The following is a 21,343-nucleotide window of genomic DNA, read 5'->3' on the forward strand; positions in this document are numbered from 1 at the left end:
GAGGTAAAAACAATGACTGCAGATACTGGAAACCAGATTCTGGATCAGTGGTACTGGAAGAGCATAGCAGTTCAGGCAGCATCCAACGAGCAGCGAAATCGACGTTTCGGGCAAAAGCCCTTCATCAGGAATAAAGGCAGTGAGCCTGAAGCGTGGAGAGATAAGCTAGAGGAGGCTGGAGGTGGGAAGAGAGTAGCATAGACACCCTGAGATTCTTGTAGAGAGAGGAGGAAAACTCTCTTGTAGAGAGAGGAGGAGGCAAGGATGCTGCCTTGAAGAAGTTTTCCTCCTCTCTCTACAAGAATCTCAGGGAGTCTATGCTACTCTCTCCCCATCCCCACCCACCCCTAGCTTATCTCTCCACGCTTCAGGCTCACTGCCTTTATTCCTGATGAAGGGCTTTTGCCCGAAACGTCGATTTCGCTGCTCGTTGGATGCTGCCTGAACTGCTGTGCTCTTCCAGCACCACGGATCCAGATTGACAGTGACACAGACCAAGAATGACACACACAAACTGACAGTGATACATACAAAATTAAAAATCACACAACACCAGGTTATAGTCCAACAGGTTTAATTGGAAGCACATTAGCTTTCAAGGCGAAGCTAGTGTGCTTCCAATTAAACCTGTTGGACTATAACCTGGTGTTGTGTGATTTTTAACTTTGTACACCCCGGCATCTCCAAATGGTGATGCATACAGATTGACAGTGACTCTGCCTGACCATGTGGACACATGTCAGCACCACTTCCTGGTTTCCCCAGCCGCCAGCGCCGCGCATGCGCCGTTCTCCACCCCCGGGGGAGCCGGGCGCATGCGCGGTGCGGGCCCGTGCCAGCCACACGGGGCTCGGGTTTTAATGTGGACGGTTGGAGAGTCGAACTCTGAAGGAGAAAAGTGGGACGGAGCGGGAGTTCGCCTTCGCACGCTTAAAATATGGAGGAGAAATTCGCCGAGATCGACGCTCAGAGCCGCTGGTCTCAGTCGTATTTGGTAAGTTTGTAAAAGTTATGATTGTCCGCTCTGTCCGGAATATTTATCTGAGTAAATACATAATAAAGACGGCGAGGATGTCGGCTGAAGGCCGCTCGTCCCGGTTTTTGCTAACGGAAACCAGGCCTGCAAGCGCGAGGTCAACGGCGGAGTGCGCCTGCGCCGCCCAGTTAAAGGTCTTTTTGTGTTGCCGATAGTTAGTCGCCTGGTGCTCCTTATTAAAGGCCATGTTCACCCTCCTGTTGCAACTTGGAACTTCACACATGGGTCGCTGCGAAACCAAACCGCACAGTGCAGCAGCATGAGCACAACAAGGGGGAAAAATAAACTCCGTGTCTTGCATTGACTTTCCCAGTCTCTCTCTCTCTGCCGAACTGACAGTCATTTGGTGATTTCCTTTTCTCGCTTCCGAGTACTCCCTTCGCAAGCATTTCGCTCAGAACTAACTCCACAGTTTCACATGCGAATGCAGATGGTGTCACTTGTGTGCTAACATGCTTTCTTAGGCAAGTTGTCCCAGCTGTGCGTGCGAGTGTCGTGCAATGTGCTGGCTCTCCTCTCTACTGGCGAAATTGCACTTACTGGACGGCTGAGAGTCTTTGGAGCTCCTCGCCATGGAGAATTGTGGGGCCAGTGTGTATTTAGAGCTGAGATGGGTAGATTCTTGATCAGTGGTGGAGTCAAGGGCTACGGGCTAAGTGCAGGAAAGTGGACGTGAGGTGTGTTGAATCAGCCATGATTCAGTCGAGGGGTTTCTTGTAGTGTTAAGGAAAATTCATGGCAGGTTTGGCCCAGTTTCCCAATTTGGATTGCAGCTGACTTTTCACTGTTTCTACTAGTAAATTTGTTTTGTGAAACTCTGGCAGATTTCAGTTGTTACACTGGGACATTGTGCTGCCATGACCTAGTTTTGTAATGAGAAATATTGTAAGATGATAGGATGTTGCTTTCATGAGTTTAAGCCAAAATCTCTTAAAGGCGAAAAACTAGATGGAGGTTTGAAATAAAAATAGAAAATGCTGGAGAAACTCACCTGTCACATCTACTGAGTTTCACTAGCGCATTCTATTTTTATTTAAAGTTCTTAAAAGTCATGGTTATCCTGTTACATTTTTAGATTCTGTTATTATATTTAGAGTACTAGATATGATTCTCTCTCTCTCTGTTTCACAGACTTATAGAATTATAGACCTTGGTGAAAATGATCTTCAATATAAATGCATGCTTAGGTTTGTGGATACTGGCCTCCTCCAATCCAATATTAAGCATTGTTGTGAATGTAAACTGTAAGAACTGTGGATACTGTAAATCAGAAACAAAAACAGAAGTAGCTGGGAAATCTCAGCAGATATAGTAGCATCTGAGGGAGGGTCACCGGACCAGAAACCTTAACTTTGATTTCTCTTCACAGATGCTGCCAAACCTGCTGAGCTTTTCCAGCAATTTCTGTTTTTGTTATTGTGAGTGTGCTGTGTTTTGAGAACGGGAGAGAATAATTGAGGATGAGTAAACAGAGAGCCAACACCTTTTCACAGTACTGAGGTGCCCTGAGGGCCCTAACATGTTGCAACACTCCAACATTACCCATTGCCAATTGTATCAAACTGTGGGAATCCAGTTCCTTCTATGGTCACACCCTTAGATCCTGTTCAGTGTTGCAGACTCCATCACCCTTCACATTCATGTTACTTCAGGGATTGTCTACTCCAGCTGCTGACTAATTAATTAACTCACTTTCTAAGCATCTTCCTTCCTTCAGCTATTACATCTGAGGAGGACTGCAGAAAGCTAAAGATTGGAGAGATCTGGGAGTCCTTATCCATGAATCATGAAAAGCTGGTATCCAAGCTTGGTGATAATCAGGAAGGCAAATGGAATGTTGATTTGTATTTGAATGGGAATGAAGTATCAAAGTAGGGTGGTTTTGCTAAAACTTTACAAGGTATTAGTCAGGCCACAGCTAGAATACTGAAAGTAGTTTTGATCCTTTTTTATCTAAAGGAAGATGTAATGGTATTGGGAGGCAGTCCAGACAAGATTTACTTGGCTGATATCTCGTATGGAGGGACTATATTATGGGGAGAGGTTGAGTAGTCGGCCCTGTGCTTGTTGGAATATAGAAGAATGAGAGGTGACCGAATTGAAACATAGATTCTGAGAGAACTTCACGGGTAGATTTAGAAAGATTGTTTTTCTTTGTGGCAGTATCTAGGACCAGAGGACATAATCTTAAAATAAGGGATTGAATATTTAATACAGAGGTGGGGAGGAATTTCTTCTGAGTATTGTGCATTTGTAGAATTCTTTATGCAGAAGACTGTTAAGGATAGGTTGTTAAATGTCTTCAGGGCTGTGAAAGACAGATTTTAAAAAATATGTGGGCCATGGCGAAAAGGCAGGAAAGTGGCGTTGATGATTGTTCAATTAGTGATGATTTCATTGAATGGTGAAACATGGGCTGAATGGCCTTCTGCTTCCAAGTCTTAAAAGACAGGAAGAACAGTATTATGCCTCCCAATTTGTCATGTAACCCTCTAAGTCAAACAGAGTTCTGACTGGGATAATGCTGTTTCTGGGCTGGAGCACACATCTGCATCAAATTATATGAAGTTCAATAAAAAGACTAAATGATTAAAAAAGAAAATAAGGTAACTTGCCAGCTTTATCAACGTAACAAGGTCAGGTAAAATCTTACTGAACCCTTTGCAGTAGTACCAAACCCTGTAGTTTTCTGTTATCCCATTGCCTGTTTATCGAACACATATCCCCTGATTTAGCAGGGATCAGAAAAGAACCAGTGAAACTGATATTTCCATGTCATTCCCTCCACAATAAGGAATACACTTATACTGTGCTTTTCATAATGACTGGATGCCTCTGTGCCGAACAGCCAGTGAGGCAGTTTTGAAGTGCAGTCATTGTTTTATTGTAAGCAACAACGCGTACACAGCAAGCTCCCATTTAAAAAAAATGCAGCAGCAATGTGATGATAATTAGATAATCTGTATTTATGTGATCGAGGGACAGATAATAGCCAGGGGCTGGAAGTTAATGTCTGCTATTTCAAATAGTGCTTATGGGTTTCTTGCAGTTACTCAAAAGCTGATTGGGTCTGGGTTTAAAATGTCTGAAAGACCGTATCTCTAACAATACAGCACTCCCTCAGTACTACATTGGAACATTAGCTTAGTTCATTTTTATGCTCGAGCTTTGGGTGAGTCTTGAATCCAGAACTTTGTGACTGAGGTAGTGTTATCAACTGAGCCATATTGTTGAAATGCCCCAAAAATAAGTGTAAATCGACTAATTCCTTGTACTTTGTGCTGCAATGTGCAATATCAATTTTGTAGTGATGAGAATAGGGGCTTAATTTTTAAAAGACTCTCGTGGGACTTGGGTATTGCTGGCAGACATTTATTGCCCATCCCTTATTGTCATTGAGAAGATGGTGGTAAGCTGCTTTCCTGAACTACTGCTGTCCATTTGTTAATCTCTAATTATTTGATTGCTTAATCAGATTATGGCTTGTTGTGTATTACAGAGACATGGTTGCAGGGATACCAGAATTGGGTGTTCAGTATTCAAGGGTGTTTAATGTTTTAGAAAAACAGGCAAAGGAAAAAGTTGGTAAAGGTTGTGAAATGGAATCGATTTGGCTAGAAGTAAGAGATAGCAAATAAAGGAAGTCACAGATGGGAGTTGACCTGTAGTCCCAGAAGAGATCCCACCAATTCCTTCGTCTCCGCCGCATCTGCTCCCAGGAGGACCAATTCCAACACCGCACAACCCAGATGGCCTCCTTCTTCAAGGACCGCAGATTCCCCCCAGACGTGATCGACGATGCCCTCCACCGCATCTCCTCCACTTCCCGCTCCTCCGCCCTTGAGCCCCGCTCCTCCAACCGCCACCAAGACAGAACCCCACTGGTTCTCACCTACCACCCCACCAACCTGCGCATACAACGTATTATCCGCCGCCATTTCCGCCACCTCCAAACGGACCCCACCACCAAGGATATATTTCCCTCCCCTCCCCTATCAGCGTTCCGCAAGGACCACTCCCTTCGTGACTCCCTTGTCAGATCCACACCCCCCACCAACCCAACCTCCACCCCCGGCACCTTCCCCTGCAACCGCAGGAAATGTAAAACTTGCGCCCACACCTCCACACTCACTTCCCTCCAAGGCCCCAAGGGATCCTTCCATATCCGCCACAAGTTCACCTGTACCTCCACACACATCATCTATTGCATCCGCTGCACCCGATGTGGCCTCCTCTATATTGGTGAGACAGGCCGCTTACTTGCGGAACGCTTCAGAGAACACCTCTGGGCCGCCCGAACCAACCAACCCAATCACCCCGTGGCTCAACACTTTAACTCCCCCTCCCACTCCACCGAGGACATGCAGGTCCTTGGACTCCTCCACCGGCAGAACACAACTACACGACGGCTGGAGGAGGAGCGCCTCATCTTCCGCCTGGGAACCCTCCAACCACAAGGTATGAATTCAGATTTCTCCAGCTTCCTCATTTCCCCTCCCCCCACCTTGTCTCAGTCGGTTCCCTCAACTCAGCACCACCCTCCTAACCTGCAATCCTCTTCCTGACCTCTCAGCCCCCACCCCACTCCGGCCTATCACCCTCACCTTGACCTCCTTCCACCTATCCCACCTCCATCGCCCCTCCCCCTAGTCCCTCCTCCCTACCTTTTATCTCAGCCTGCTTGGCTCTCTCTCTCTTATTCCTGATGAAGGGCTTATGCTCGAAACGTTGAATTCTCTATTCCTGAGATGCTGCCTAACCTGCTGTGCTTTGACCAGCAACACATTTGCAGCATGTCTCAATATAGGACAAAGTATAAGTCAGGAAAGAATGATGAGCTCCACAACTGTTCTGGGTGATTTTAATCAGCTTATTGACTAGACAAATGGGTAAGACAGATTTGTAGAATGGTTCTTGGAGCAGAAACAATCCCTGATACAATCAGGCAACAGCTCAAAATGTATGAGGGAGAATTAATAAATTCTGTAGTTAAGGGATAGTGATCGCAATATGGTAGAATTTGAAATTCAGTTTGCAGGTGAGCAATTTTGGTTTGAAACCAATATGGTCAACTTTAACCAAGGGTAATTATAGAGGTATGGAGAAAGAATTGCTAAAATTTGGTTGGTAAAATGGATTATGACAAGGTCAGTTGATGAGCGATGTTATACATTTAAGTGGATATTTCATAATGCTGAGCAAATAGGACTTGACAAAATGCTCCCATTGATTTGTTGTTTGAGGGCTCCCTAGGACTTGAGTGCAAAAGTCCCAAGTGCAATAGTGCTACATTGTTAGAGTTTCACTTTTAAAAATTTTAAACAAAGATCCTGCTTGGCCTGTGAGGTGGCTGTGAAATATCTGATGCCTCTATGTCCTTTGCAATGTGTACGCCACTGGGAAGACCAGCTGTCCATCCCTGTGTCCTGCTATTGAACCATGTAATTCATCTGGTACCAGTATATCATTGTGGTGTTAGGAAGTGTGTTCTAGCATTTTCATCTACCCACAGTAAAGAGACAATAGAATAGTTCCAATTCAGGATGTTATGTGGCTTGAATGTTGTTAGTGTTCCCTTCTGTCGTCTGTCCTTGTTCAGCAAGGTGGTGGAGGTCAGAGTTGTGAAAGGTGCTGTCAAAGTTGACAAGTTGCTGCAGTGGGTCTTGTACATGAGGCAGGGTCACTTGAACCGAAACGTTAACTCTGCTTTCTCTCCATGCATGTTGCCAGACCTGCTGAGCTTGTCTAGAGATAAAAACTTGCAAATGCTAGAATCCTTGAGCCATCTTCTGAGCTTTCCCAGCAATTTATATTTTTGTTCGTGATTTACAGCATCTGCAGTTCTTTCAGGTTTTATTTTGTACATATTAAATACTGACATTGGAGGTATTAAATGTTTGAATTAGTGAATAGGGTGCTGATACAGTGATTTGTTTTAAGAGTTGGTTGTGTTCTTGTAACCACTCTCATCTAGGCTAGTAGAGAGTATACTATCACACCCCAACTTGTGCCTTTTGATATGCACAGGCTTTGGGGAGTCAAAATGATTTCCAGACTCTGACTTGCTGTGGAAGGTAAGTATTCATATGACTGGATGGTAGGGTCAAAGTAAGGATGTTTGCTAATTGCATATTTTCGAACACCATTCACAACTTCACAATACGGAAGCAATTCATGTCCAAATAAAATATTCAAGTTTAGGCTGACATAGAACATAGAAAAGTACAGCACAGAACAGGCCGTTCAGCCCACAATGTTGTGCTGAGGATTATTTCAAATCTAAAATAAAGTAACCTAACGTGTGCACCCCTCAATTCACTTCTGTCCATGTGCATGTCCACCAATCACTTAAATGTCCCTCATGATTCTGCTTCCATCACCACAGCTGGCAACGCATTCCATGCATTCACAACTCTCTGCGTAAAGAAAACTGACCTCTGACGTCTCCTCTATACCTTCCTCCTAATATCTCAAAAAACAATGACTTTTCGCGAAACGTCTCTGGCTATTGACTTTATCCATGCCCCTCGTTACCTTGTATACCTCTATCAGGTCCTCGCTCTCGCTCTCGCTCCAGAGAGAAAAGACAAAGCTTAGTCAACCTCTCTTCATAAGGCAAGCCCTCCAGTCCAGGCACTATTCTGGTACACCTTCTTTGCAGTCTCTCCAAAGCCTCTGTATTTTTCCTATAATAGGGCGACCAGAGCTGGACACAATCAATATTCCAAATGTGGTCCCACCAGGGTTTTGTGGAGCTGCAGCAAAACCTCGCGGCTCTTAAACCCAATCCCCTTGTTAATGAAAGCCAAAACACCATATGCTTTATTAACAACCCTTTCACTTGGGTGGCAACTTTGAGGGATCCATGCACTTGAACACCCAGATCCCTCTGTTCCTCACACTGCCAAGAATTCTGTCTTTAATCCTATATACAGCATTTGAGTTTGACCTTCCAAACTCATCACTTCGCATTTATCCAGGTTGAACTCCATCTGCTATTTCTCAGCTCAGCTCTCTATCCTGTGTATGTCTGCGCTGCAGACTGCAATAGCCCTCGATACTATCAACGGCACCTCCAACCTTTGTGTCATTGACAAATTTACTAACCCACCCCTCAACCTCCTCATTCAAGTCATTTATAAAAACGACAGAGCAGAGACCCAAGAACAGAGTCCTGCAGGGCACCACTCACCACTGACCTCCAGGCAGAATACTTTCCATCTATAACCACACTCTGCCTTCTGTCAGCCAACTAATTCTGAATCTAAATAGCCAAATCTCCCTGTATCCTGTACCTCCTGACTTTATGAATTAGCCTACCATGGGGAACCTTATCAAATACCTTGCTGAAGTCCACATACACCGCATCCACTGCTTGACCTTCGATCTGTCTCGTCAGCTCCACAAAGAACTAAATACGATTTGTGAGGCATGACCTGCCCCTCACAAAGCTATTCTGACAAACTTTAATCACACTGTGCTTTGCCAAATAGTCATAAATCCTATCCCTCAGAATTCTTTCCAAAACCTTGCTGACCACAAACCCAAGACTGACTGGTCTGAAATTGCCAGGGATTTCCCTATTCTCCTTCTTGAAAAGAGGAACAACATTCGCCTCCCTCCAATCCTCCAGTAAAACTCCCGTGGTGAGTGAGGAAGCAAAGATTTCGCCAGCGGCTTAGCAACCTCATTTCTCACTTAGCAACCTCTGTTTTCATTCACATCAGGGTCCCTTTCACTAGTGAAAACTGAAGCAAACAACTAATTTAGAGCTTCCCCTATCTGCTCAGACTCCATGCACGAGTTCCCTCCGCTGTCCCTGATCGGCCCTACCTTCTCCCTGATCATTCTCTTCTACTCATTCGTGAGGAATAATGCCTTTGGGTTCTCCCTAATCCTTACTGCCAATCCATTTTCGTGCCTCCTCCTGGCTTTTCTCAGTCCACTTCTGAGCTCCTTTTTTGTAAATCTGTAAAGCTGTGCTAGATCCTTGCCGCCTCCATATTTACGTAAGCTGCCATCTTCTTTTTGACGAGAAGCTCCTCTGTTCTTGTTATCCAAGGCTCCTTAATCTTGCCCTTCTTGCCTGTCTCAGAGGAACAAATTTGTGCATCACTCGCAACAACTGCTCCTTAAATAGTCTCCACATGTCTGTTGTACCCTTTGTGTGGAACAATTGCTCCCAATCTGTACTTCCCAAATCCTGTCTGATAGCATCATCATTTCCTTTTCCCGAATTAAATATCTTTCCTTGGTAACTCTTCCTTTCCCTCTCCAAAGTTATGGTAAATGTGAGGCAGTTGTGGTCACTGTCACCCAAGTGTTCTCCCACAGCGAGATCCGACACCTGTCCTGTCTCACTGCTGAGCACCAAATCCGAAATGGCCTCTCCCCTCATTCGGCCTGTCCAGATACTGAGTGAAGAAACCCTCCTGAACACACCTGACGTAAACAGCTCCTTCCAAACCATCTCCGTTAAGGAGGTTCCAATCAATATTGGGCATGTTGAAGTCACTCCAAACACCAACCCTGCTACATCTGCATTTTTTCAAAATCTGCCGGCCTATGAGTTCTTCGGTCTCCCTACTGCTATTAGGGAGTATGTCGAAATCCCCCAATGAGGTGGCTGTTCTCTTACTGTTCCTAAATTCCACCCATACTGACTCTGTTGACAAACCTTCTTCAACAGCCTTCATTTCTGTAGCTGTGATACAATCTCTGATTAGCTGTGTTACATCCCATCCTCTTTTTTTCCACCCTCCCTGTTCTTTTTAAATGTTCTAAACCCTGGAACATCTAGCAACCATTCCTGCCCCTGTGAAACCCACGTCTCAGTTATGGCCACAACATCGTAGCCCCAAGTATTGATCCATGCTCGAAGTTCATCATTCTGATTTCTGACACTCCTTGCATTAAATTAGACACATTTTAAACAATCCTTTTGTGACATAGAGTTATAGAGATGAACAGCATGGAAATAGACCCTTCGGTCCAACCCGTCCATGCCACCCAGATATCCCAACCCAATCTAGTCCCACCTGCCAGCACCCAGCCCATATCCCTCCAAACCCTTCCTATTCATATACCAATCCAAATGCCTTTTAAATGTTACAATTGTACCAGCCTCCACCACTTCCTCTGGCAGCTCATTCCATACATGCACCACCCTCTGCATGAAAACGTTGCCCCTTAGGTCTCTTTTATATCTTTCCCCTCTCACCCTAAACCTATGCCATGTAGTTCTGGACTCCTCGACCACAGGGAAAGGACTTTGCCTATTTACCCTATCCATGCCCCTCATAATTTTGTAAACCTCTATAAGGTCACCCCTCAGCCTCTGACCCTCCAGGGAAAACAGCCCCAGCCTGTTCAGCCTCTCCCTGTAGCTCAAATCCTCTAACCCTGGCAACATTCTTGTAAATCTTTTCTGAACCCTTTCAAGTTTCACAACATCTTTCCGATAGGAGGGAGACCAGAATTGCACGCAGTATTCCAACAGTGGCCTAACCAATGTCCTGTACAGATGCAACACGACCTCCCAACTCCTGTACTGAATACTCTGATCAATAAAGGAAAGCATACCAAACGCCTTCACTATCCTATCTACCTGTGACACCACTTTCAAGGAGCTTTGAACCTGCACTCCAAGGTCTCTTTGTTCAGCAACACTCCCTAGGACCTTACCATTAAGTGTAAAAGTCCTGCTGAGATTTGCTTTCCCAAAATGGGGCACCTTCCATTTATCTGAATTAAACTCCACGTGCCACTTCTCAGCCCATTGGCCCAATTCACAAGACATAGGCATTAGCCATTTTCAATAAGAAACACATTAACCATCTCGTGATTGAATGGTGTTGCCATTGCCATTACCTTTATTATCAACATCCTGGGGCTCAGAAGCTGAGGTGAACTCATATATTACTAGTTTGACTACATGAGCAGCTTGTAGGATTGGAGACTAGATTTTGCAGCAAACTACTCACCACCTGACTCCCTAAAACTTCTACCATCTACAAGTGAGTGTATTGGAATACTCCCCAAATTCCTGGAAATGTACAGCTCCAACAATACTCAGCACATTTGATATCATCATCCAGGACAAAACATCACATCCACACTTTCAGTCTTTGTTACTGCACAGTATCAGCAGTGTGTACTATCCACAAGATGCACTGTAGAAATTCACCTAGGTTTCTCAGAACCTACCCAACTCATGACCATTGCCATTGAGAAGCCTGTCTTATCAGGAGAGATTGAGCTGTTTAGGCTGATATTTGTTAGATTTTAGCAGGATGAGAGGAGATATAGTTGAGATATACAAAATGCTAAAGAAGATTGACAAAGCAGATGGAGTGGGAATGAATAGCAGCGCTTCACGGCAACTTGAAACCAACTTCTCAAGGGCAACTAGGGAAAAGGAATAAATGCTGGCCCACCCAGTGACACCCATGTTCTGTGGGGGTGAAAAAAAGACTTGATTTGAAAGAGTGATTTTTTTAAAAAAAACATAACTTGGGCAAACCCTGTTAGGTGGTTGGTGCTTGTGGTGAATGGTATGATTCTTTGTGGATGCGGTGCCAGTCAAGTGAGTCGCATTGTCCTGGATGGTATTAAGTTTCTTGATTGTTGTAGGAGCTGAACTTGGAGTCATAGAGATGTACAGCATGGAAGCAGACCCTTCAGTCCAACTCATTCATGCCAACCGCTTCCCAGCACTTGGTCCATATCCCTCTGAACCCTTCCTATGCATGTACCCATCCAGATGCTTTTTAAATATTATAATTGTACTAGTCTCCTCCACTCCCTCTAGCCGCTCATATCCTCATTACACCACCCTGTTTGTGAAAAAGTTGCCCGTCAGGACCCTTTTAAATCTTTCCCTTCTCACCATAAGCCTATGCCTTCTAGTCCCCACCCTGGGAAAAAGATCTTGTCTGTTCATCCTATCCATTTCCCTTGTGATTTTATACACCTGTAAAAGGTCACCCTTCTGCCTGTGACACTCCAGGGAAAATAGCCTCCGCCTATTCAGCCTCTCCCTCTACCTCAAAGCCTCCAACCTTGTCAACATCCTTAAATCTTTTCTGAACACTTTCCAGTCTCGTAACATCCTTCCTGTTGTAGGGAGACCGGAATTGCACACAGTATTCCAGAAGTGGCTTAACTATGTCCGTACAGCTGCAGCATGACCTGACTCCTGTACTCCATGCTCTGACCAATAAAGGAAAGCATATGAAATATCACCTTCACTATACTAGCTACCTGAGACTCCATTTTCAAGGAATTATGATCCTACACTCCAAGGTGTCTTTGTTCAGCAACACTCCCCAGGACGTTGCCATTAAGTGTACAAGTCCTGCCCTGATTTGCCCTTGCAAAGTGCAGCACCTCACATATACCTAAATTAAACTCAATCTGCCACTCCTCAGCCCATCAGTTGATATGGTCATGATCTCGTCATTCTGTGAGGTAACCTTCTTCACTGTTCACTACACCTTCAGTTTTGGAGTCATCTGCGTATTTATTAGCCATACTTCCAGGTTCACATCCAAATCGTTTATATAAATGACGAAAAGTAGTGGATCTAGCACCGATGCTTGTTGTACACCACTCACCACAGGCCTGCAATCTGAAAAGCGACCCTTCAACACCATCTGTCTTCTTCCTTTGAGCCAGTTCTGTATCCAAATCCCTGTATTCTGTGTTATCTTATCCAGGCAAATGGGGAGAATTCTATCACACTCCAAACTTGTGCTTTGCAGATGGTGGACAGGCTAATAAAAGCTAAATACTGCAGATACTGGAGATCTGAAGTAAAAACATCATGCTTGAGAAACTCAACATTTAGAACAGATTAATTGCTAATGGAGCATGTATTGAAACTACAGAGCATTGTGGACTTTTTTTTTAAACAGGTTCTTATAAATCACGTATTGGTGATAACTGTATCTTGCTGTAACTCCTGCTGGGGTTGTCTGTGAAGAGGGAAACAGAGTTAACTTTATATGCCCAGTATGACTCTACTTTAGAATCTTCTGGACTGAATATGAATGTTTTCTATCTCCACAGATACTGCCAGATCTGCAGAGTTTCTCCAGTATTTTGTTTTTACTTCAGATAGTGGGCAGGGTTTTGAGGAATGAAGTGAGTTACTTGCTGCAGGATTCCTAACCTCTGACCTGTTTTTGTAGACACGCTTTTCATATGGTTGCTCCATCTCAGTTTTTGGTAAAGATTTTGAAAGCATGGTAGTCGGTGGTGATAATGCACATTGAATGTCAAGGGATGATGGGTAAATTCTCTCTGGAGATGGTATTTGTGTGGTGTGAAAGTTACTTGCCAGCTCAAACTTGGATATTGGCCAGGTTTATCTGCATTTGGGAATGGACTGCTTCAGTATCTGAAGAGTTGGGTTTCACTCTGAACATAGGCAGAGAGTTTTCTTTCATAAATAGCAGAGATCCACTGGCAGCTTGTTCTTAGGCTTCCTCCAACTCTGTTTGTTCTGAGGTTCTTTTCCAACTTTAGCTTATTTTTAGCAGGCTCCCTTCAAAATGGGAGAAAGTGAGATCTGCAGATGCTGGAGATCAGAGTGGAAGAGTGTGGTGCTGGAAAAGCACAGCAGGTCAGGCAGCATCCATAGAGCAGGAGAATTGATGTTTCGGGCATAAGCCCTTTATCAGGCATGAGGCTTGTGGGCCAAGTGGGCTGCGAGGGAGGGAGCTGGGGCTGGAGAGGAAAGGTAGCTGGGAAACTGATCAAGAACAAGACCCCTGCTCCTCTCCTTCCACCTCATCAACTTTTGGATACACGGCATCCTGTGCTGCCATTTTTACCAGCTACAAACAGATCCCACCACCAGATATATATTTCCCTCCCCCACCCCACTTGCATTTCAGAGAGACCATTCCCTCTGCGACTCCCTTGTCAGGTCCAACACAGACAGACAACCTCTCTTCCGGCACCTTCCCCAGCCATCGCAAGAAGAGCAAAACCCGCACCCCACCCCCACCCCCACCTCTGTCCAAAGCCCCAAAGAATCATTCCATATCCAACAGAAATGTAAAATTTACCTGTACTTCCACTTGTCTGCTACTGCATCCATTGCAACCGATGTGGTCCCCTTGACATTGGGGAGACAGGACACCAACTTATGGATTGTTTCAGAGAACATCTCGAGAACACCCACACTAACCAACCCCACCGCCTGTGGCTGAACACATTAACTCCCGTTCCTATTCTGCCAAGGACATCGCCAAACCCTAACCACCCAAAGTCTCGAGGAAGAATGCTTGGGAACCTCCTTGGGAACCTCCTTGGGAACCTCCAGCCACACAGGATCAATATGGATTTCGCCAGTGTCCCCATTTCCCCTCCCTTCCACCGTATCCCAGTCACAGTCTCCCAAATTGGCACTTCCTCTTGAACTTTCAGCGTCTCTGTCTCTCCGGCACCGCGTTCTTTGCTTAAAATAACGTGCATTAGATCAGCACTGTCCAGGTTAAGAAAAAAACCAGCAGCAGTTTCAGCAAAACGTGATCATCACCAGTCATGTGATTTTTATGTGATCTTTTTTAAATATCAAATGTTCACCATGCTGTGTTGTCCCACTATATTCTCCATTAGCACCTGACCTGTTTTAAATGAACTAGGTTCATCCCCTTAACTTGTTTTTAAGTTCTTTTGAAGTTCTGTTAGCTTGCCCCCTTTGGTTCCCTGAAAAGACATGAAAAATACGTTGTTAATGTACAGTGAAATTTCAGTGGCCTCTTTTAAAGAAATCATTCCAGGTATATTTACAAAATTTGGCGTATATTATTTCTTCCACAATTCTTCGAGATATTAAATATATAGCCTATGATGAGATCAGGGCGCAGAAAACTCAATCATTACAAGTGGGAAATTCCAGTTGATGATTGATACACCAACTGTGGGTACGTGATCACCCCCACAGAAGTATTTTGAGAGTATTAATTGCTTAAATTAAGTGTTAGGCTAAGTGGTACTTGCTGGATACTTGTGTCAAACACTTCAAAATTGTGCCCTCTGGTTTTCAAGCCATTCTCCCCATTCACTGTTTCCAAACTCCTCAAGATTTTGACTCTGTTCCATCTTTCCTCATAATGAAGTGCCTCAATCCTAGAACTGTTCTTGTCAACCTCTCCTCTACTTTCCAGTGCAGTCACATGCTTCTTATAGTGTGGCACCCAAAACTGTACCCAGTACTCCAGCTGAGGTCTAACCAATGTCTAAGATCATCATAACTGCTTTTCTATTTTTCTATTCTTTACTACTACTATAATAAAGCATAGGATACTGTATGCTTTATTAACAGCCTCTCATACCACCTTTTAATGAGTTATGTACATGTACTTCCAGGTTGCTCAGCTCTTGCAAATCCTTTAGAATAGTATTGCATAACGTTTGTCCATGTTCTTCTTCAAAGTACATAATCTTTCGCTTTTCCACATTGAACGTCACCTGCAACCTATTTTCCCAGTACACCAACATGCGAATGCCCTTTTGAAGGTCTGCGCTGACCTCCTCACAAATTACAATATTCCAAGTTTAATGTTATCTGCAAACTTGTAAATTGTCCCTCATGTGCCAAGATGTGTCATTTGTATATATCAAGAAAAATGAAGATCCCAATACTGACCCCAAGAGACTTCCATTCCAAACCTTCCTCCAGCAACCCAAGACATACCCATTCACCATTGCACTGTGTTTTGTAACTCAATTTTGTACCCATGTTGATACTGACCCTTTTCGTTATGCTTATGACTTTGCTTACAAATCTTTTGTCTTCGATCATTTATCAAATCCATTTTGGAAGTCCATATACACCAAAGCTAAGTCTTTTCCCTCATCAGCCTTCTCCATTAGCTCTTCAAAATACTTTATGATAAACATGATTTACCCTTAACATATCCATGCTGACTCTTTCAAACTTATGAATTCTATGCCGAATAATTGTTCGCATACATTTTTCCACAAGCGAATTCAAACTGACTGGTCTGTAATTGCTGACTTGATGATCTATAACACTTTGTGACTAAGGGCGTAACATTTGGAATTCTTTAAACCTCTAGCACCACCCCCCAAATGCAGGATGAAAGTACTTTTTAGAAATCGGGATGCCACAGCAGATGATAGGAGTTGGACAACAGGAGATGAATGAACCACAAGAATGCCTGGGGAATAGTCAATAAGTGATTCAGGTGTGAATCAAAATATCCTTGTGATGAACTGCCTAAAGTGGAACGGCAATCTCTAAGTGAAGTATGACACAGAATTTGGATGCTGAAAGTGACAATGATCAGAATGTGGAAATTTTACCAGTTTTGGAAGCTCTAGGCCAGTGATAAATGCATTCGTTGCTGACTCAATTAATATCATTGTATTCAATCAAGGTTGCTCTTCAGTGTGTGGAACAGATTGGCTGAAATGGTACATAGGTTCATTTCAGTAGTGAGGCGTGAAGTAAGGGCACAACATAGGGGTTTTACTTGGGGCAACAACACATTACAATGACTTTTAAAAATGACAATTCAGTGCAAAATAATGAGCCACTTTATTAAAGCTTATGTTGTAGTGGTTCTGTTCGCCGAGCTGGAAGTTTTAGTTGCAAACGTTTCGTCCCCTGGCTAGGAGACATCATCAGTGCTGTGGAGCCTCCTGCGAAGCGCTTCTTTGATGTTTCTTCCGGTATTTATAGTGGTCTGTCCTTGCCGCTTCCGGGTGTCAGTTTCAGCTGTCCGCTGTAGTGGTTGGTGTATTGGGTCCAGGTCGATGTGTTTGTTGATGGAGTTTGTGGATGAATGCCATGCCTCTAGGAATTCCCTGGCTGTTCTCTGTCTGGCTTGCCCTATGATAGTAGTGTTTTCCCAGTCGAATTCATGTTGCTTGTTGTCTGAGTGTGTGGCTACTAGGGATAGCTGGTTGTGTCGTTTCGTGGCTAGTTGGTGTTAATGTATGCGGATTGTTAGCTGTCTTCCTGTTTGTCCTATATAGTGTTTTGTGCAGTCCTTGCATGGTATTTTATAAACTACATTAGTTTTGCTCATGTTGGGTATTGGCTCCTTTGTTCTAGTAAGTTGTTGTCTGAGCGTGGCTGTTGGTTTGTGTGCCGTTATGAGTCCTAAGGGTCGCAGTAGTCTGGCTGTCAGTTCTGAAACACTCCTGATGTATGGTAGTGTGGCTAGTCCTTTTGGTTGTGGCATGTCCTCGTTCCGTGGTCTATCTGTTGATAAAGTTGCGCGGGTATCCGTTTTTGGCGAATACCTTGTATAGATGTTCCTCTTCCTCTTTTCGCAGTTCTGGTGTACTGCAGTGTGTTGTAGCTCTTTTGAATAGTGTCCTGATGCAGCTTCGTTTGTGTGTGTTGGGGTGGTTACTTTCATAGTTTAGGACTTGGTCTGTGTGTGTTGTTTTCCTGTGTACCCTTGTGGTGAATTCTCCGTTCGGTGTTCTCTGTACTATCACGTCTAGGAATGGGAGTTGGCTATCCTTTTCTACTTCTCTCGTGAATCGGATTCCTGTGAGTGTGGCGTTGATGATCCGGTGTGTTTTTTCTATTTCCGTGTTTTTGATGATTACGAACGTGTCATCGACAATGGACTGACTGAAGAGACACAACAAACAGTGAGACAAACGTTCGTACCTATGATGATAAGAAAATGACAAACACACAACCTCAACACCAAGGAGAGGGAAGCACTGAAAGCACTAAGAAATGATAAGAACATAATCATACTACCAGCAGATAAAGGCAGAATGACTGTCATCCTAGATAAATCAGATTACATCAAAAAAGCACAAGACCTACTAGCAGACACTAACACCTGCCAAATGAAGGATTCCGACCCCACACCACAACTCACCAATAGAATAAATAACACACTAAGGAATCTACAAAAAAACGGACAGATAACCAAAGCGGCCCTACGAAGAATGAAACCGGAAAGCAACAATACCCCCAGATTCTATGGACTACCCAAAGTACACAAACCAGACATCCCACTCGGACCCATAGTATCACTACCAGGGACACCAGCATACAAACTGGCCAAAGAACTACAACAGAAACTGAAACACCTGGTCAGCAGATCCAAACACTCCATACAATCAACACAGGAATTCTTGGACGCCATCAAGAATACGTACATAGACAAAGAAGAAACCATGATCTCATTCGACGTGACAGCACTGTTCACTTCGATTGACAAAACCCTAGCCAGAGAAACAATAGCCAACCTACTGGACATACAGAACAGAAAACAGGAGGCGGAACCTATCAACAAAGACGGCATACTTAAACTACTGGACTTGTGCCTCACTACACACTTTACATTCAACAATCAGATTTACGAACAAATCAACGGAACACCCGTGGGATCACCAATCTCGGGACTCATAGCAGAGGCAGTTATGCAAAGGTTAGAACAAACAGCTCTACCACAAATTCAACCCAAACTCTGGGTCAGATATGTCGATGACACGTTCGTAATTATCAAAAACACGGAAATAGAAAAAACACACCGGATCATCAACGCCACACTCTCAGGAATCCGATTCACGAGAGAAGTAGAAAAGGATAGCCAACTCCCATTCCTAGACGTGATAGTACAGAGAACACCGAACGGAGAATTCACCACAAGGGTACACAGGAAAACAACACACACAGACCAAGTCCTAAACTATGAAAGTAACCACCCCAACACACACAAACGAAGCTGCATCAGGACACTATTCAAAAGAGCTACAACACACTGCAGTACACCAGAACTGCGAAAAGAGGAAGAGGAACGTCTATACAAGGTATTCGCCAAAAACGGATACCCGCGCAACTTTATCAACAGATGCCTAAGAGATAGACCACGGAACGAGGACATGCCACAACCAAAAGGACTAGCCACACTACCATACATCAGGAGCGTTTCAGAACTGACAGCCAGACTACTGCGACCCTTAGGACTCATAACGGCACACAAACCAACAGCCACGCTCAGACAACAACTTACTAGAACAAAGGAGCCAATACCCAACATGAGCAAAACTAATGTAGTTTATAAAATACCATGCAAGGACTGCACAAAACACTATATAGGACAAACAGGAAGACAGCTAACAATCCGCATACATTAACACCAACTAGCCACGAAACGACACGACCAGCTATCCCTAGTAGCCACACACTCAGACAACAAGCAACATGAATTCGACTGGGAAAACACTACTATCATAGGGCAAGCCAGACAGAGAACAGCCAGGGAATTCCTAGAGGCATGGCATTCATCCACAAACTCCATCAACAAACACATCGACCTGGACCCAATATACCAACCACTACAGCGGACAGCTGAAACTGACACCCGGAAGCGGCAAGGACAGACCACTATAAATACCGGAAGAAACATCAAAGAAGCGCTTCGCAGGAGGCTCCACAGCACTGATGATGTCTCCTAGCCAGGGGACGAAACGTTTGCAACTAAAACTTCCAGCTCGGCGAACAGAACCACTACAACAAGCACCCGAGCTACAAATCTTCACACAAACTTTGAACGCTTATGTCTCGTGATTATTTTTTATGTAAGCTCAGCCTTATCATAAAAAAGGCACAGCAGGTATTTTTGAAAGAGCCATGAATCTGCAGTGGAATTAATCAGGGCAATATTACATAATCTTCATCTGCAGAGGTATGTAATAATATCTCTGAACTGGAAAATAATTTCATGACTTGCATAAAAGGTTGTTGCATGTTGGTTAAACATTCAAGGTGATGTTACTAAAGATCACGCTGCAGTGCTGACCAAAAGACAGTGTGGTGTGGTATGCTATGCCTTTATTGAATTGGCCTGTTCAGTCATTTAAACTGCAGCAGTTGATCGTCTCCAACCTGTCACCAAAATCTGGAGACTGACTTCCCGTCATCTCTGCAGAAGGGTGCAACCAGAGAGATTTTTAAAAAAGACGAGAAGTTTAATGGACTACCCTTTACTTTGAACGGATCGGACGAGATTCTTCAGTTTTACAGAACCTAAATCATACCTTGGTCACATCCTATGCAGAATTAATTTGTACTAACTTCAGGAAAAATGTACTGGCTTTTGGAAAGGGCAACTGTGCGGATTTGCAAGAATTATTCAAGGGTGTGAAATTTTAAGTTGAGAATAATTTGTGTAAACTTGGTTTGTGTTTTAAGGTTTGAGAGGTGATACGATTGAAGTATTTAAAAGTGTCAAATGTTTTTTTTTTCTTGTCCATCCATCATTGCACTTGAGATGCACTACTTTTCTGAACTCAGCAGTTCAAAGGTACATTCAGTGCTGTTAAGAAATAGATTCTAGGATTCTGTGACAGAAGGAATGAGGTATACAGTCTACCTTCGCGTTCGAGGAGTCTGTTTCAGTTACCCATGGTTTGCCTCGGCCCGAACATATTACATGGAATATTCCAGAACCAAGGGGATCCCGGGGAGGTGACTTTCCTAATTAATGAATGGATTCGCTGATATCCACAGTTTCAGCCTGGGAACATATTCCTTGTGGGTGTGGGAGGCCACTGTATTTTGAAGTCAGAATGATGTGTAACTGGGAGGGGATTGTGTTGTTTATCCACGTGTCTGTGCTCCTGGCCTTCTAGGTGGCAGAATTTGGAGGCTTGCAAAATGCTTATACCAGCATCTTGCACGGAAAAACTCTCTGGCATAGTATTCTAGAATAAGAGGGAATAATCTTTAAAATTAGAGTTTGGTCAATCATTTGAGTGAAATTTGAAAACACTTTAATACAAACACAATGACTGACTGACAGTGCAAGTCAGGATGACACAGACAATCAAATTAAACCAGCTTATCTTTGTTTGAGTGCTTTCTTTCTTGACTAAAATTGTGAAGGTTTGTAATTGGTTGACAGCTATTTAGAAATGCAGGATGGAAAAAGCATATTTTAGTAAAAAAATGTAACATTCCTTAATTTTTGTCAATAAATGATAAATGTAGGTTTTTCTTTCCTGACAGGAAATTCGGAATGATTCTCAAGATTTCCCATACAAAGTAGCTAAATATCCAGAAAACCGGGCTCGAAACAGATACAGAGATGTCAGCCCTTGTAAGTAGAATGTTGCAAGTATTGTGCTTTGTAAACTTGTCTTAATCCATAGAAGTGACTACATATTGCTGTTTTCAGGTACCTTGGGGACATTAACAGTTGCACGAACATGTATATGAAATACCAGTCAATGTCTTCTGGTGCATGCACACAGTCAAAATTATCGGGAGTAGATAATTGCTTCGGGGCATAATTC

General features: G+C 43.7%; 1 protein-coding gene across 2 annotated transcripts in view; it reads left to right on the forward strand.

The window, feature by feature from the left end:
* The first annotated feature begins 798 nt into the window (after nt 1-798).
* Nucleotides 799-21,343, forward strand: part of LOC132815105 (tyrosine-protein phosphatase non-receptor type 2-like) — a 91,512-nt gene continuing 70,967 nt past the window's right edge. For both annotated transcript variants that reach the window (XM_060823871.1, XM_060823872.1), the window contains exons 1-2: nt 799-994; nt 21,057-21,147. In XM_060823871.1, the coding sequence (XP_060679854.1) occupies nt 938-994; nt 21,057-21,147 (148 nt within the window). In that variant the 5' untranslated portion in view covers nt 799-937. The remainder of the gene's footprint in view (nt 995-21,056; nt 21,148-21,343) is intronic.

This window comes from Hemiscyllium ocellatum, chromosome 4, assembly GCF_020745735.1.
Source record: "Hemiscyllium ocellatum isolate sHemOce1 chromosome 4, sHemOce1.pat.X.cur, whole genome shotgun sequence".
Taxonomy (NCBI): Eukaryota; Metazoa; Chordata; class Chondrichthyes; order Orectolobiformes; family Hemiscylliidae; genus Hemiscyllium; species Hemiscyllium ocellatum.